At 36.1% G+C, this 13,937-nt stretch overlaps 1 protein-coding gene across 1 annotated transcript in view; it reads right to left on the bottom strand.

Moving 5' to 3' along the window:
• Nucleotides 1–83: 83 nt before the first annotated feature.
• cdk17 (cyclin-dependent kinase 17) overlaps nt 84–13,937 on the bottom strand; it is a 48,245-nt gene continuing 34,391 nt past the window's right edge. Inside the window, exons 5-17 of the mRNA XM_020926222.2 lie at nt 6,986–7,111; nt 6,690–6,746; nt 6,457–6,571; nt 5,920–6,014; nt 5,312–5,374; nt 5,042–5,165; nt 4,835–4,955; nt 4,270–4,367; nt 3,519–3,624; nt 3,352–3,394; nt 3,183–3,273; nt 3,021–3,098; nt 84–2,591 (exon numbers count right to left, since the gene is read on the bottom strand). Of these exons, the coding sequence (XP_020781881.1) occupies nt 2,554–2,591; nt 3,021–3,098; nt 3,183–3,273; nt 3,352–3,394; nt 3,519–3,624; nt 4,270–4,367; nt 4,835–4,955; nt 5,042–5,165; nt 5,312–5,374; nt 5,920–6,014; nt 6,457–6,571; nt 6,690–6,746; nt 6,986–7,111 (1,155 nt within the window). The 3' untranslated portion in view covers nt 84–2,553. The remainder of the gene's footprint in view (nt 2,592–3,020; nt 3,099–3,182; nt 3,274–3,351; nt 3,395–3,518; nt 3,625–4,269; nt 4,368–4,834; nt 4,956–5,041; nt 5,166–5,311; nt 5,375–5,919; nt 6,015–6,456; nt 6,572–6,689; nt 6,747–6,985; nt 7,112–13,937) is intronic.

Genomic DNA, 13,937 nt, shown 5'->3' with positions numbered 1-13,937 from the left:
TGCTGTTTATTTTCCCTTTCAGTCTCTCTCCATTCGTTTGGCCAACAAAAACCCACCCAATAAATGAGCACAACATGAAGCAGTTTATGAAACAGATTAAATTTACTTTTGATGGTTATGAGAAATAAATAGTTCCAGTAAAAAGTCACACGGTTTACCACCAGCTCAGTGTTCGAGAGGGTCACAACAGCAGGCTTCCCATGCATTAGAAACAAGCATTCACTCACATCGCATTGAGTTCACACCAAAACCATTCATTCGACGTCTGAAAATACAGTTTACAAGGAAAAAACATATGGTTACTACTGCAGAAATCTCCATTTATGCATTATGCATATCACTGCTTATAAAAATCTGTCATTTAGATTAATGCATGCTGTCAAAATTATTAGGCGTATACTGTTAACTGACAAACAAAATGCATTTAGTTAGTCCTTCTATTGATTTGTGCATCTTAACCGGTAAATCTCCTCAAGTCTCATTATCATTTTGGTTTACCATAATCAAAAATATATATTTTTGTGCAAAAAAAGTAGAGTAAGACACCTACCTATATGTGTTCTTACCATTCACATACAGTTTTACAATATAAACAGTTCTAAACAAAAATATACAAGTAGGCCTATATATTTCCAAATGTCCAGGTTTGAGGTGATCTATTGATTTTTTATTGATATTTATTTTATTGATTGATTGATTTTTTTTATTTTTTTGCTTGATTTTTGATAATTCACTTTATTGTTCAACATATATTTTGAATGCATTATTAAACCAAAATGGTTTTTTTTTTTTTAATTCTAAATATATTTGCTGAAGCTAGGCTACTCAAATTGCAGCCCATATATTTTTTTTCATAGTTTGAAAATGTGACCTAAACTTTAAATTGAAGTTTTGAACCTGTCCAGATGCCTATTAATAACAGTACAAACAACTTATTTGAAACTTTCAAACTGCATAGAAAATTTTAGCTTATGTAACAGGCAATGGACAAATCAAAAATCTATTTCTGCACCCAAACCATACATTTCTCAATACATACTGGCTACAAATCAGTAACTTAATAATTTTATCATGACTTGAGGAGATCTTTCATTGAATAAATGTGTGCTATAAAGGGAGATTTCTGAGCAGTTGAGAAAAAATGTAAAATTTCAAACTGACATTTTCAAAATCTTTTTTATAACCATTTTTTATCCCCCCGCCCGTCACTCTCCTCCCTTTGTGAAAAGTCCATGCCTCAAAGACACTGTGTTTCCAAAGGAGAGGTCAAAACTGTCTTAATACTGTGGAGTAACCTTCAGTCCCTGATTCAAACAAGAACAAAAATGTTGAGTGCAAGTTAGAAGTTACTGCAGTGAGATATTCGACAAAAAAATTAAGCTTATTAAATTTTTTTTTAAACAAAAGCAACAAAGTCCTGGCAGTTTCTGGAGTTTGAAAGAAGGACTGTGGACTTCCTGTTTCCTCTTCTTGTTAATTTTGGTCCCATTGCAACTTTAAAATGGAGTGTGCTATGTTCCACCATGGATCGTAAACAAAATAATAATGGGATTGTATGTGGTACTTGTGTATAGTTAGCTAATATAGACAAAAGATAATGTTTACAGTAACCCAATTCTTTCTAATCTAGGCAGGCGATTAGTTTGATCTTAGACAAACAATTCTAAAAAAAAAAAATAAATAAAAAATCTTCCCAAAATAATTTCTACATCAAAATCAGATTGCACTCGAATTCGGATCCATAAACAGACTTCTCTTAAATAAACTAAAACTCTAATAATAATCTGGGCATATATTAATAAACTGTTTTAGTCTCACTATAACATGTATATTCAGAGACTTATCTTATACCACTAAGCTTGAGATTTTATTTTGACTGATCAACTCCCAAGACTTCATCTGTACTTAACTAAAGCTACTACAGCCTTTTATAAACAAGTACCACACCCATACCTAATTCCCAAATCACTTAATGAATATAATTTCATCATTTCCATTGCAAAATTTATCCTCCAGAGGTCAGTAAGGAGTCCATGATGAAATATTAAACAAACATCCACAATTCAAAATAACCGTATTTTAAATTACTACATGAAGAAGAGTCCTGTCCTCTTTAGCCTTTCACCTGGAAACGTGGTTCAGAGTTCAGTCACGGAAGCTCAGAGAAAAAACAAACAAACATACAATTCAAATATATATAGCATATCCATTTACATATTTAACAAAATGGAGAAACTGTTTCCAAGCAACAACAACAATAAACAACAACTTGGATCACAGCGTCAACATCAAAAATTAAAATTAACCTCATAAATCAGTGTAGGAGCAGGACAATAGTAAACTGACAGTTCACATCATGTTCACACACAAAGTTTGTTAAATACAAACAGTAGTATTTTAGCAGCAATTCGACCCCATCCCAATAAATAAAGTGTGTCTGTGTGTGTTGTAGTACTGGGGGGTACTGGGGTGTAGTACTGAGAGGGAACAGTAGGGGGCAGCTGGGCTCATGCGACACAGGTTGGTCCAGGAGGAGATGAAGACTGGAGATCTTTAAAACAACATGCTCTGTCTCCTGTTTATCTTGTTGTCTGGAAAAGAAAGCAGTGATTAACTTTTAAAATTCAAAAACGTATAGTCCAATTATGTTTAACTGAAATGCAGTATTGTAAACTGCAAATCAATGTGTAATCTATTTAAAGCAAAAATAAAATCCATTGTTTCTGTTCTGCTATCCAAGCGTTTCACAGTGATGAATGTGGAAATGATAATTTAAAACTTAAAATATATTATTAGAGAGGAGAAAAGTCCTCAAAATGTTGCCTACAATAAGCTGATTTCCATGAATAGCTGTTATATCATATTTTAGTTTTATCCGGTTTTGTAACGTGTTATTCTCGCTTTTGGTCATAATTTAGACATGTTTTGAATAATATTGTTAAGACTAAAATATCAAAAAATGTAATCCAAAAAATGTTGTGTAATGACAAAGTTTGAGAATGACTGGTGTGGAGACATACTTGAGTCCGTGTATCCAGTGTTCCTGTATCCTGGGTCTCTCTGAAGCTGCACCTCCTTCAATGTGAATATGGAAACATCTAAAAACAAAAAACAAAAATTAAACATGTACAGTTTTAATACTGTTTTAATAACAAAATCTACAGTCTATATGAAGTGCTCACTCTCTGGCAGGTTGTGGACTCTCATTCCCAGCTGTCTGAAGTACGAGTGCTTCATGGCGTCTTCAGCAGAAATCCTCTTCTTTGATTCATACTAAAAACATTCAATACGCACATTAACATTTACGCATATCTTTAAATTTATTCAGCTTGACAATCTTTTAAAACTTACATTGAGGAAAGACAGTAGTAGCTCAGTCCCTTCACCATCGAGCCTAGAAGACACAAAAAAAATACCAAAAGAAAATACAGTGAGCTTTTATAAGAAGATAAAGCACAAATAGTTTTAAGGCTTGAGTCAGATTTAGTGCAGGAAAAAGACAGAAAAAAGTGGAGTACCTGGGAGCGTGGTTGATGATCAGCTGAGGTTTGTATTTGGGAAAGTTGTAAGATTTAAACTCTTCAATGGATGAGATTCCTGGCCAGTTCTCTTCTGTGGGCGTGCCTGTCAAAAATAATCATAATCCCTTTCAAAATCTCTCTCACATAAACTATACAAAACTTAAAAACATGATGTACTTTCTAATCAGTTATAATGTTGTTTCCTCATCAAAAACATACAAGGAGATATGTTTTGTTTCATTCACTTTCGTTGAACACATAAACCCTAGATGTTTATGCTGTGTTCTTCTCTCAAATAGAAAACACTCTGTTTCACCTTGTGATGACATGTGGTAAAACAAGAAGTGCTCCACTGTGTTTTTAAACTCTACACACCTTTACTAGAATCATTTGGATGGTTTCAGCATTGGAATTGCCAATCTCTATTGAACAAAAAGGTAAAATGTAGCTGTTAACTTGAAAATTACTGCTACATGACATCACAAGGTGGAGCAGAGCATTTTGAGTGTTATGTAGATTCCTAATAAAGGGTTACTCAAACACTGTGTGTACTCAAACTCTGAGAATGAAACAAACACACAAACACAACACAATACTCCAAAATGGCTAAAATCTCTAAATCTAAAGAGTCAGTTTTGGGTATTATAAGACCTGTAAATAAAATGCAATTATGCCATTTTGATTTACAATTGAAAATGATATAAAAATAGATTTATCCGTATGAAAATGGCATAGGCTGAATTCTTACCCAGTAACCTAAAGATGAGGTGAAGCTCGTCTTCTACTGTGGAACCCGGAAACAATGGCCGACCTGCAGCCATCTCATAGAAAATACAACCCACTCCCCTGAAATCACAAGGAAAAAATTACATGGGGTGATTATTTTACTATGAAAAGACACATTTACAATTACATTATAGTGCTATACTTAAGCCTAAGCATACTTGTCCCAGCTGAAGTCATACATTGAAAACTACTGCTTCACATTCCATGAGGAGGTAATAACATTATAATATGGCTTAAAGCTCAGAAGAATCAGTTTAGTATAATATAGGAACTTTAATATCGGAGTCAAATCATTGTGTCATTGATCTTGGCAGTATGAATTATACCTCTTCAGACCAGAACCTTGAGATTGAAAATGACTTCAGGATAATGATCCAAACATCCTGACGTACCACCAAATATATATATTTTTACTTCAATGTATCTTTAGACATTTTTCTGATTGTTAGCCATTTCCTCATTCTACGACCACTCGCTGTGCTTTACTATTATGACAAAGGTCTTCTTATTTAACAAAATTAACATACCACATATCAATCTGTGTGGAGTACTCTGACGATCCCAGTAAAACATCAGGAGGTCGATACCACAGAGTCACCACTTCATTTGAGTATGTTTTGGTTGGCACTGACTTCGCCCTCGCCAAACCTACCAATGAACACCAAATAAACAACATCAGCATATTGAGGTGTGAATTTTCCTAGGGACAATTTACACTTAATTCTGATTCTTACCAAAATCAGCCAGTTTGAGCTCCCCCCTGTCATTGATTAGCAGGTTTTGTGGCTTCAAGTCTCTATGCAAGACTTTTCTTTTGTGACAATAAGACAGACCTCGCAGGATCTGGAATAAGAAAATCTAAAAAAAACAAAACGCAAGAGAAATACATATTAAAACAAAATCATAACATCGTAGGTCTGAAATGGCTTTGTTGAGCAGTGGAGATGTTGCTTAAGATTACAGGGCACAGATACAGGCAGTAATGACAGAGGAGAGGGTCTCACTTTCACATTGTGCATGCTCATTATGTTCCCACAGTCGTCCATGTACTGCTTCAGATCTTTATCCTGAAAAATACAGAAAAGAAAAAACACAATAATATAAGGAACTAGATTATGTATCTAAAAAAATAATATAATTTTAAACCAACCATAAAGCAACTTAATTACACAATTGTATTTTATTAGACATAATGTATGTTATAGCTTATTTTTCTGTGATGCAAAAAAGATATAAGACCTTGAAATTGCAAATGTTATTTAAACCTCAGGCTTGTCCATAGAGAAGCCTTCTTATTTACCGGTACATGGTGAGAGAAAAACTACTGCATATAGTATTGTAAGGTTACACAGGACTAGATGAAAATTAGCTTATAGTTAAATTTGGTTTGTGCAATACATTTATTGTGCAATGTTCCTGTAAATAACTAACTAACTAACTAAATAAATAAAAATAAAGGTTGCATGCCAAACAATTGTCCTTATAAGACTAAATATGCATTAAACACAAATTCAAGCTTAATGTTGGTCAGTATTGATCTTTTTGGTAGTGGAATAATACATAAATTATTACAATAACAAATATATTATAATCAAGTATATTATACACTAACCAAGTATTCAAAGACGAGTGTGAGGCTCTTGTCTGTGTGGACGATGTCATGTAACGTCACAATGTTGGCGTGTTTCAAGTCCTTCAGTAATGACACTAAAAACAAAAATAAAATACATTAATACATTATGTTAAGACAAAAAATATAATAGAAAAGTATCATTGTTGCTATTTGCACTGTACGTAGGCCTGTCATGATAATTACTACATCAATTTATTAGTTGGTCAGTACTGAGACTTTTTTTTTTGGCAATATGAGAAGCTTTGAGCAATGTAAGGTTGAATTAATAACTTCTATGACTCATTACAGGTGCAAACCAAGTACTAAAGTGTTCTGCTATTTATTTATTGCAGTTTGTGTGGTTTTTTTTTAACAATGTAGTTATAATGTTTTTTGTGGTATAAATTTGCTCTTGGGTTTGTATTTCAGTAGCACTATCAGTACTATTGCTTATTGTCTACAATGTCTTCATCAATATATTGTACTTCAAACTTTGTTATCATGACAGGCCTAACTTTAGGGAGTAGAAGAATATACCTTCTCTGATGGCAGTGCATGGCGCCCCTTCTTCATGCTCCAGTCGAATTTCCTTTAGCGCCACCAGGTTGTCCGTGAGTTTACTGCGCCCTTTGAACACTGTGGCATATGTACCCTGAAAACATGTCATTTGAATTATTTTAAGTCAACAAAATATTGTATGAATAGGACATATCATATATCATATCATATATATATCATATATCATAGTCTTAAGTCTTCATTCTTTTTACCTCTCCCAATTTGTCTAGCTTAATGTAGGTCTCCAACTTCCCAAAACCAATCTCCGACTAAAGAAAAACAAAAGAATAAAAAGGCAATTTATTGTGAGAGAAAACCACTCCACAAAGCAAGCATTCCTCCTTAACAGTTTTGTAATTACAAAGCATTTCAGGTTACAAGACAACAGCTAAAAGCAAATGACTCCAGACTCAATCAATCCTTCTCCCAAATGCAGTTTCCATGGCAACAGGCAGAGGTTGCGAGAGTCATAAATGAAGACAGAGAGAGACCCAAAAGGTTTACAGACCAGAGAAGCTCGTCGAGATCGTCTGCTCAGAGGCTGGTCGAAGGGGGGGCTGCTCAGCTGAAGTTTCTCCAAGTATCCATCAGGGATCCGGATATCAGCGGGCAGGGACAGGCGCTTGTTTAGGTCCTACAAAACATGAGGAAGAAGCGCTATTTTAAAAGGAACTGTGCAAGACTTCTTGTTTTAAATTCTATAAACATGTCTAAATCAAATACAGCCAACTTGAATTTTCATTTCACAAACAATGGTTATGATTGCAACCGGTATCCACGTTCAGCTGTGTGAATGAATGAGTGACGTGAATATTCGATACAGTTACTTTAAAAAGCTTATATAAGAGAGAATTAACGCACCAAAAATCATTCCTGATGTGCAGAGGCTGAGACAGAAGACTCAAAAGCATAAAGCAGCATTGCATAATTTGGCAGCAGATGTGACAAAGGCATTGTAAAATTATTGTCTTTAGAAAACCAGTGTGCTTGCTTTCTTTGTCCTTTCTAAAATCTTCTATCGCATATTGTATTTTGTTTATTTTAAGTAAAATTAAGCTCTTTCATTGTCATCATACAAGCAAGTGATACAATAAATGACTTCAATCAGATTACATCAGAAGGAGGGAGGGCTAATCTGGCCACCATCGTGCCATAAAACAACAAATTTGATTTAGCCACACAAGATAAGAGTGGACTGAGCGAAGGCGTCTGAGGTAAAATAAACAATGCGATGAGTCAAATGTCAAACCGCTACACAAATAATTGCTGTAGCTATCCCCACAAGGTTTAATATGCTAATGTTAATAAGAATAACATAAATAAGATAAACTTTTATCTCAGGGAAGCAATATTAAGCTCTATATTTCATAATTTCTTAATGTGATGTGTATCATTTAAAACATACTTCATTAAAGTTTTGCAGAAAATCTTACAAAGAAAAAGGACATAAGACATGCAGCATTCTTTTGGGAGACTCTGGAGGTATGCACATCTCTCCACACAGATAATTTTTAGCCTGTTCCCGGGACAATAGGTTTGTCTCTAGGGGCACTAGTATGGCTCATTAAACCTGCGCCTGAAGGCAAAACCGTGGACTCAACCAAAAACTGAAACTCACACAAGAGAAATGGGTTTATATAAAAGGCAGCGTGTACAAGTTCTTTTGTTTTAGTGTCTGCATGTTCGTGCAAATTGATATTGATACTTTGCAGTGACATCATGCTGGGGGTGCTCTACATGTAAGTGTATTGCTGGAATGTTCACCATAGTGCACACATTGGAAAACACTGTCAAAGAGGCAAAGTTTTAAGATAGTTTGAAAACACATTTTATACTTTTCCAGGAGCCTGTGATAATTACGAGTGTTCATGGTCTTTTTTAGGTGTTTGATTTTCAACAAAAAGTTAAAGTGACTAACTCAAAAAACTCAGTAATGTTATTTGACAGGGACCTGTTTAAAAGTACAAGATTTGCTCACCTGTTGTAGTTCCAACTAACTCTGTTCTTTTTGGACAGATGAAAGTTTAACAAGCCTCAGACCGAGCAGTGCTTACATTTAGCGCGACACTCCGAGGGCATGTTGATGATATCAGCTGTATCAATAGTTCTTATCGTTTTAAAGTAAATATTAAAACATATAGATCTGGTTAGTCCTAGTTTAGATGTTGCCCAATATTGGTCCTGGTTTAGTTGGGCAATTTGGTTATTATTATATTATTTCATAATAGCAGGAAATAAATTTGACCAAAACATTCATATTGGGAAGGTAAAAAAAGGAAAGTGTCTAGCACATGAGCAAAACTACAGACATTACCAAAAGTAGGCATCGAACCATTAACCTTTTAAGAATAATGCATTGCCAAGCAGCTGTGTGTGGCTCATGTCACTAAATAGCTGTTATTTTCTGCAGAGAACAATGCACACTGCCGCCTCCTCATGTACTTTCTGTTTAAAATAACCATCTCCTCCAGTCCCCCCATAGAGACACATCAGCCAAAGCCTCCAGCAGGTTAAAAATACATGGAGTGTGACAGTGGATACAGTGGTACAGCTTCTATCTATCTACACAATGTAAAGAAAGAATATTGAGTCATAATTCATATCGGTTCATGCAGATTTGGCAAGTAAAATTTTTATTCATCTAAATTAATTGCTATATCCTTTGCTTATTCTTTCATGTTATCTTGTGATTTTCCAAAGGGATAAAAAAAAAAAATGCAATTAACAAATGACAGATTTATAATTTTATTGGATTAGGGGTAGGGTTAGGGTTAATTAAATCCAATTATTGTCAAATCTACACAAATTCAGATTAATATTCTGCATTAGAAGTTATTTTTAAACTAGAAACTAGCAAGAAATGTGATGAAACACTTTGGGTAAACAAAGTTGTACACAGAAATAATCCAACTATTGTCAAAACTACCCATATCCAGATTACAGTACCTGGGTTTAGACATATCATATTTGAACAAATGTTAACCCATGCTAAACGTGCATATTGTTGCTGGTTATTGACACAGCGTGCTCTTATAGTGATGTTATTGTTATGATAGATCTATTTTAAGAATAAATCAGTAGAGCCCAGAGGAGTGGAGCCTTTTGTCTGACATGGGAGAACAAGGATGAGAGGTGTAAAAATACACTGGAGTTATATTTAGATCAATATAAATAGATAGATCACTGTCTGTCTTGTTTTTCTCTTCTAACCATGTTCACGGAGTCTGTATTATTAAAAAAGTGCACAAGGTAACTTTTCTAGTGGCATTGAACTTTTGCGTTTTATCAGTTTTTCAGGTGTTTTCATTGTGATCACTCTTATTGTGACCAGGACCGCCTCTGTAACTCTGTTTATCATTTAAATCAAGGAAATAACATGTCCATAGAGATACACAGTGGACCATCCACCAGAAATGTTGCATAATGCACCTTTAACCCTTTTTAACAGAAAGACTGTGTAAATGGTCATATTTATAGCGCTTTTCCACCTTTAAGGCACTCAAAGCACTTTACATCAAGAAACCACTCACCCATTCACACACATTTATGCACCAGTGTACACAGACATTGGGGTGATGCAGGTTAAGTGTATTGCTCAAGGACACAAGGATTGTATTCATCTGTGGAGTTGAGATCAGGAGCAGGAATCAAACCGCTGACCTTCGGATCAGAGAATATGACCAACTGGGATACTGTTGCTCGATGTATGCTGTAGTCTGTTCCTGGTATATTCAATATTGTGGCAGTAAGATAACCAGCTTTTGAAGGATTACTGATACAGAAAATAAATAAACATTGCCATTTTTGTTTCATGTGGACAGGCCAAATAATTCCAGAAATTAACCACCACACTGTATCATGACTTTTGTATTGTCACTTTTTAATGAAGTTTTTCTTTCTCAAGTCTGACCTACTCCACACCTAAATGTGAAATAATCTGAATGCAGCCAACAGTGCAAAACCATAGCTTTATTGATTTAGGTAAGACTGCAGTAGCTAAGCCTTTACAAAGAAAAGGCCTGTGAGTGTGTTTGAAGTCAGTAATCGATGCCACACTTTGGCCTCACCCTCCAGCCAGAGATTCATTATGTGCTTCACCTGCTTCAAAGACGGCAGCAGCACCCTCCACCTTGATCAGTGCTAATGTAGCTAATGTGTGTGTGTGTGTGCACTTGTGTACGTGATTGTGTGTGTGTGTCTGTGTGTGAGCGAGACACAGGTCAATACAGACAAATAATTGAGGTAATGCAATGAAATTAAACAGGTAGAGGAGCTGCAGTGCAAGCTGAGGAGAGGGGGAAATATTTAGGACAGTGAAATGACAGCTCTAGCTTCCTATAAACCTTCTAATCTGTCATCCATGTTGTTTTATTGTTGTTTCTATGAATGTTGTAACTATTTGTTAATCTGCTGGTCAGGACTCCCTTGAAAAATAATTTTTTAATCTCAGTTTCCTGGTTAAAAAAAATGTTGTAAACAAATATGGTTTTCAGTCATATTTCATTCATTTGAAAGAACACATAAAATAAACCAAAACAGCATTCTGTAACATGTTCTACCTTTGTAATAACTACACTTCAAATACCATATTTTCCGCACTATTAGGCGCTCTGGATTATAAGGCACGCTGTCATAGAATGGTCTATTTTCAAACTTTTTTCACAAATAAACTGCACCGGACTTTAAACGAAACAACAGTTTGATGGGTCAGTCGGACTTTGTTTGGCTCGTTCACAGTGACTCTCAGCTTTGTTCAATTGTGGCGTGTATGGAAGATGCTGTCTGGTGACCGCTGGATTGTCGGAGTGTTCGCAGTGACTCAGTTCAGTTGTGGCTAGGTGGCACATTGCACTCGCTTTTTCGGTTCGTTCCTCCGTTCCGTTCCTCGTCAGCATAAAGTGATGAGTGTGGCTGCGGGTGTTTTTCGCTGCGTGGTCGCTGTCTGCTCCGTGTGTGTTTGCGTGTGGGTGCTGCGGCTTTGTAGTTTACTGAAGTCGTGCTGGGACATCCGAGTGGATTCGTGTATAGGGCACTCTGGATTGCGGGGCGCGCAGTCGTTTTCTGATGGGGTTGGAAGCTTAAGAGCATGCCCAATAGCCCGGAAGATATGGTAGTTAAAAAGTAGAGCCCGACCGATATATCAGTTGGCCGATATGGGCACCTGGAGACATATCGGCTATCGGCCGATATGCTTGCTGATATGGGCCGATATTTCACGTGGGCATGTTATGCCTCGTTATAAATCTTAGACTCTCTACATTATGTTCATTTAATCCAATTTACAGACAGATAAATGTCCTAATATGTGGCTCCACATCAGTATTTATCTGCGGTGTAATTTGTCTGTGTGTTCATACTGTCCCTGAACACACCCCCAGAGTCACGTCACTTCACTCACGTGTTCTTGTTTACACCCGCAGCGGTGCGCAACACTGAGATTATATTATTTTTACGGACAATCGGTTTGAGTCTGGATTAAAAGGACTTTTATTAGTGCAGAATTGTGATGTGAGGAGGAGCCTGTGTGAGCGGTGAGTGTTGGAAATACATCGACTTTGAAGCTAGTTTTGGCTATTTGTTATTAGCGATTAGCTGCTGTAGCTCCCGCACATAAACAGGCTGTTTTCTATTGGTCTATTGTAAAGTGAATGTATTGGCCGTGTATTTGCTACTGGACCAGCATTGATATGTAAATGAGCTGTGAATAGACGTGTGAATGATCCACATTTATGCATATAATTAATTACCGCGGCGTGCACGTTTTTACGGCTAAAGGCTAATAGCGATAGTTTCTTTACTACTTGGGAGTTATGGGTCAGTCGCGATCGAAGCGGCTCTTAGAGCCGGCTCTTTGAAGCGAACAACGGGAGCATGTTTCTTATTGGAAGCAGTTTTTTCTCTTCAAGTCGCTTGTAGACCCGTAGTTTGACAGCAGCAGCTGAAAACGAAACTTTCAGAAATCTGCGTGTGCACAGGATAAAAATAAGTGCATATTTGGCTGCAATTCAGCATAAAATGAATAAACCAGGACTAATCTTGGGCTCGAGTGAGGGACAGACCAAGTCCCGACACTCAGTCCTGGTTCAGTTCTGGTTTAGTCCCGTTTTACACATGGTTTAAATCTGTTTTAGTCCTGGTTTAGTCCTTTTTCAGTCCTGGTTCAGTTTTGGTTTAGTCCTGCTTGCAATAAAACAATCTCAAGAGTCCCTTGGGAGCCAAAAGAGCCGGCTGCTTTAGTGAGCCGAGCCAAAAGAGACGGTTCTCCAAAAAAAAAAACTGGAATACCCATCACTAGTAGCTAGAATGTGATGCAAAAATGCCATTAGGCCAATCTACTGTATGTAAATATGACGTAAAGAGTCAGAATAACAATAAATGTTGCCTAAATAAACCCAATTTAGAATCCACTAGAGCCAAACCTAAGTTTTTTAAACAATTCAAGATTTACAGTGAATTTTTACATCACTAAATATATCGGTGATTATATCGGCTATTGGCAGCTCCAACTCCCATTATATCGGTTTCATATCGGCCACAACAAAATCCATATCGGTCGGGCTCTATTAAAAAGATTTAATTCATAAGGAAAATAGAGTTTATTTAGAATTATTGAATATTAGCATGCTAACTACTTAATGAATAGTCTAACTTTAACAATGACCCCTAACCCCTTAATTAAATACTTACTAAGCCGGTTCCTTTTGTATCTCTTCTTAATTCTGATCATTGCACATGAGAAACACCCCACAAGAGCTAGAGTTTTGGGAATGCTTTAATCCAGTCATAATAATAACAATTTAGCCATAATCTCTACTACCAAATATCATGCACTTACATATAGATTTTAGTGTGTAAAATGTTAATTTGTTCTCCATGTCCAATAAATTGCTTTGTGAGTTGTAATGGTAACGTAAATTCTAATAAACAACAAACAAAAGTCAGTGAACCCAATGATGTATTATGGCTACAATGACGCACAGCACAGTTAAAGCTAATGCTGGCCTATTTCTCTCTATTTCACATTTGATTTGCTGAGTTTGTGGAAGTTACTGGATCCTTGGGGCAGCTCAGCCAATTTATTTTCTCTTACAATGCAGAATTTTAGCCTTTTACTTTTGGACAATATTAAATTTTCAGTGAGTGCAAACGAGAAACTGGAATTGCTTCGGGGGGGGGGAATTTTGGTTTGGAGTTTAAACAAAGACTGGCATTTCAGAGTCAAAGCGTAAAACGTAATAAAAACATCATCATCTTTTTTTTCAAATTCCTAAGTTAAATGCTGGATCCATTTGATTTAGAGAATTTGACTATTTTTGTACTTGTGTAAAGTTAGCATTTAGCTCCCATCAGCAGCAATACGGGCAACTATTAAACTACTTTGCATTTTACATAACAAAACTTGCATTATATAACGTTTCTGGTGAAGGGTCTGCCACCTGCTCATCTCCATGGAGATGGTA

The sequence above is a fragment of the Boleophthalmus pectinirostris genome, unplaced genomic scaffold (assembly GCF_026225935.1).
Source record: "Boleophthalmus pectinirostris isolate CB_2022bp ecotype Guang Dong unplaced genomic scaffold, ASM2622593v1 HiC_scaffold_18, whole genome shotgun sequence".
Taxonomy (NCBI): Eukaryota; Metazoa; Chordata; class Actinopteri; order Gobiiformes; family Gobiidae; genus Boleophthalmus; species Boleophthalmus pectinirostris.
The sequence above is the reverse complement of the archived record's forward strand: the minus strand, read 5'-3'. Positions and strand labels throughout refer to the sequence as shown.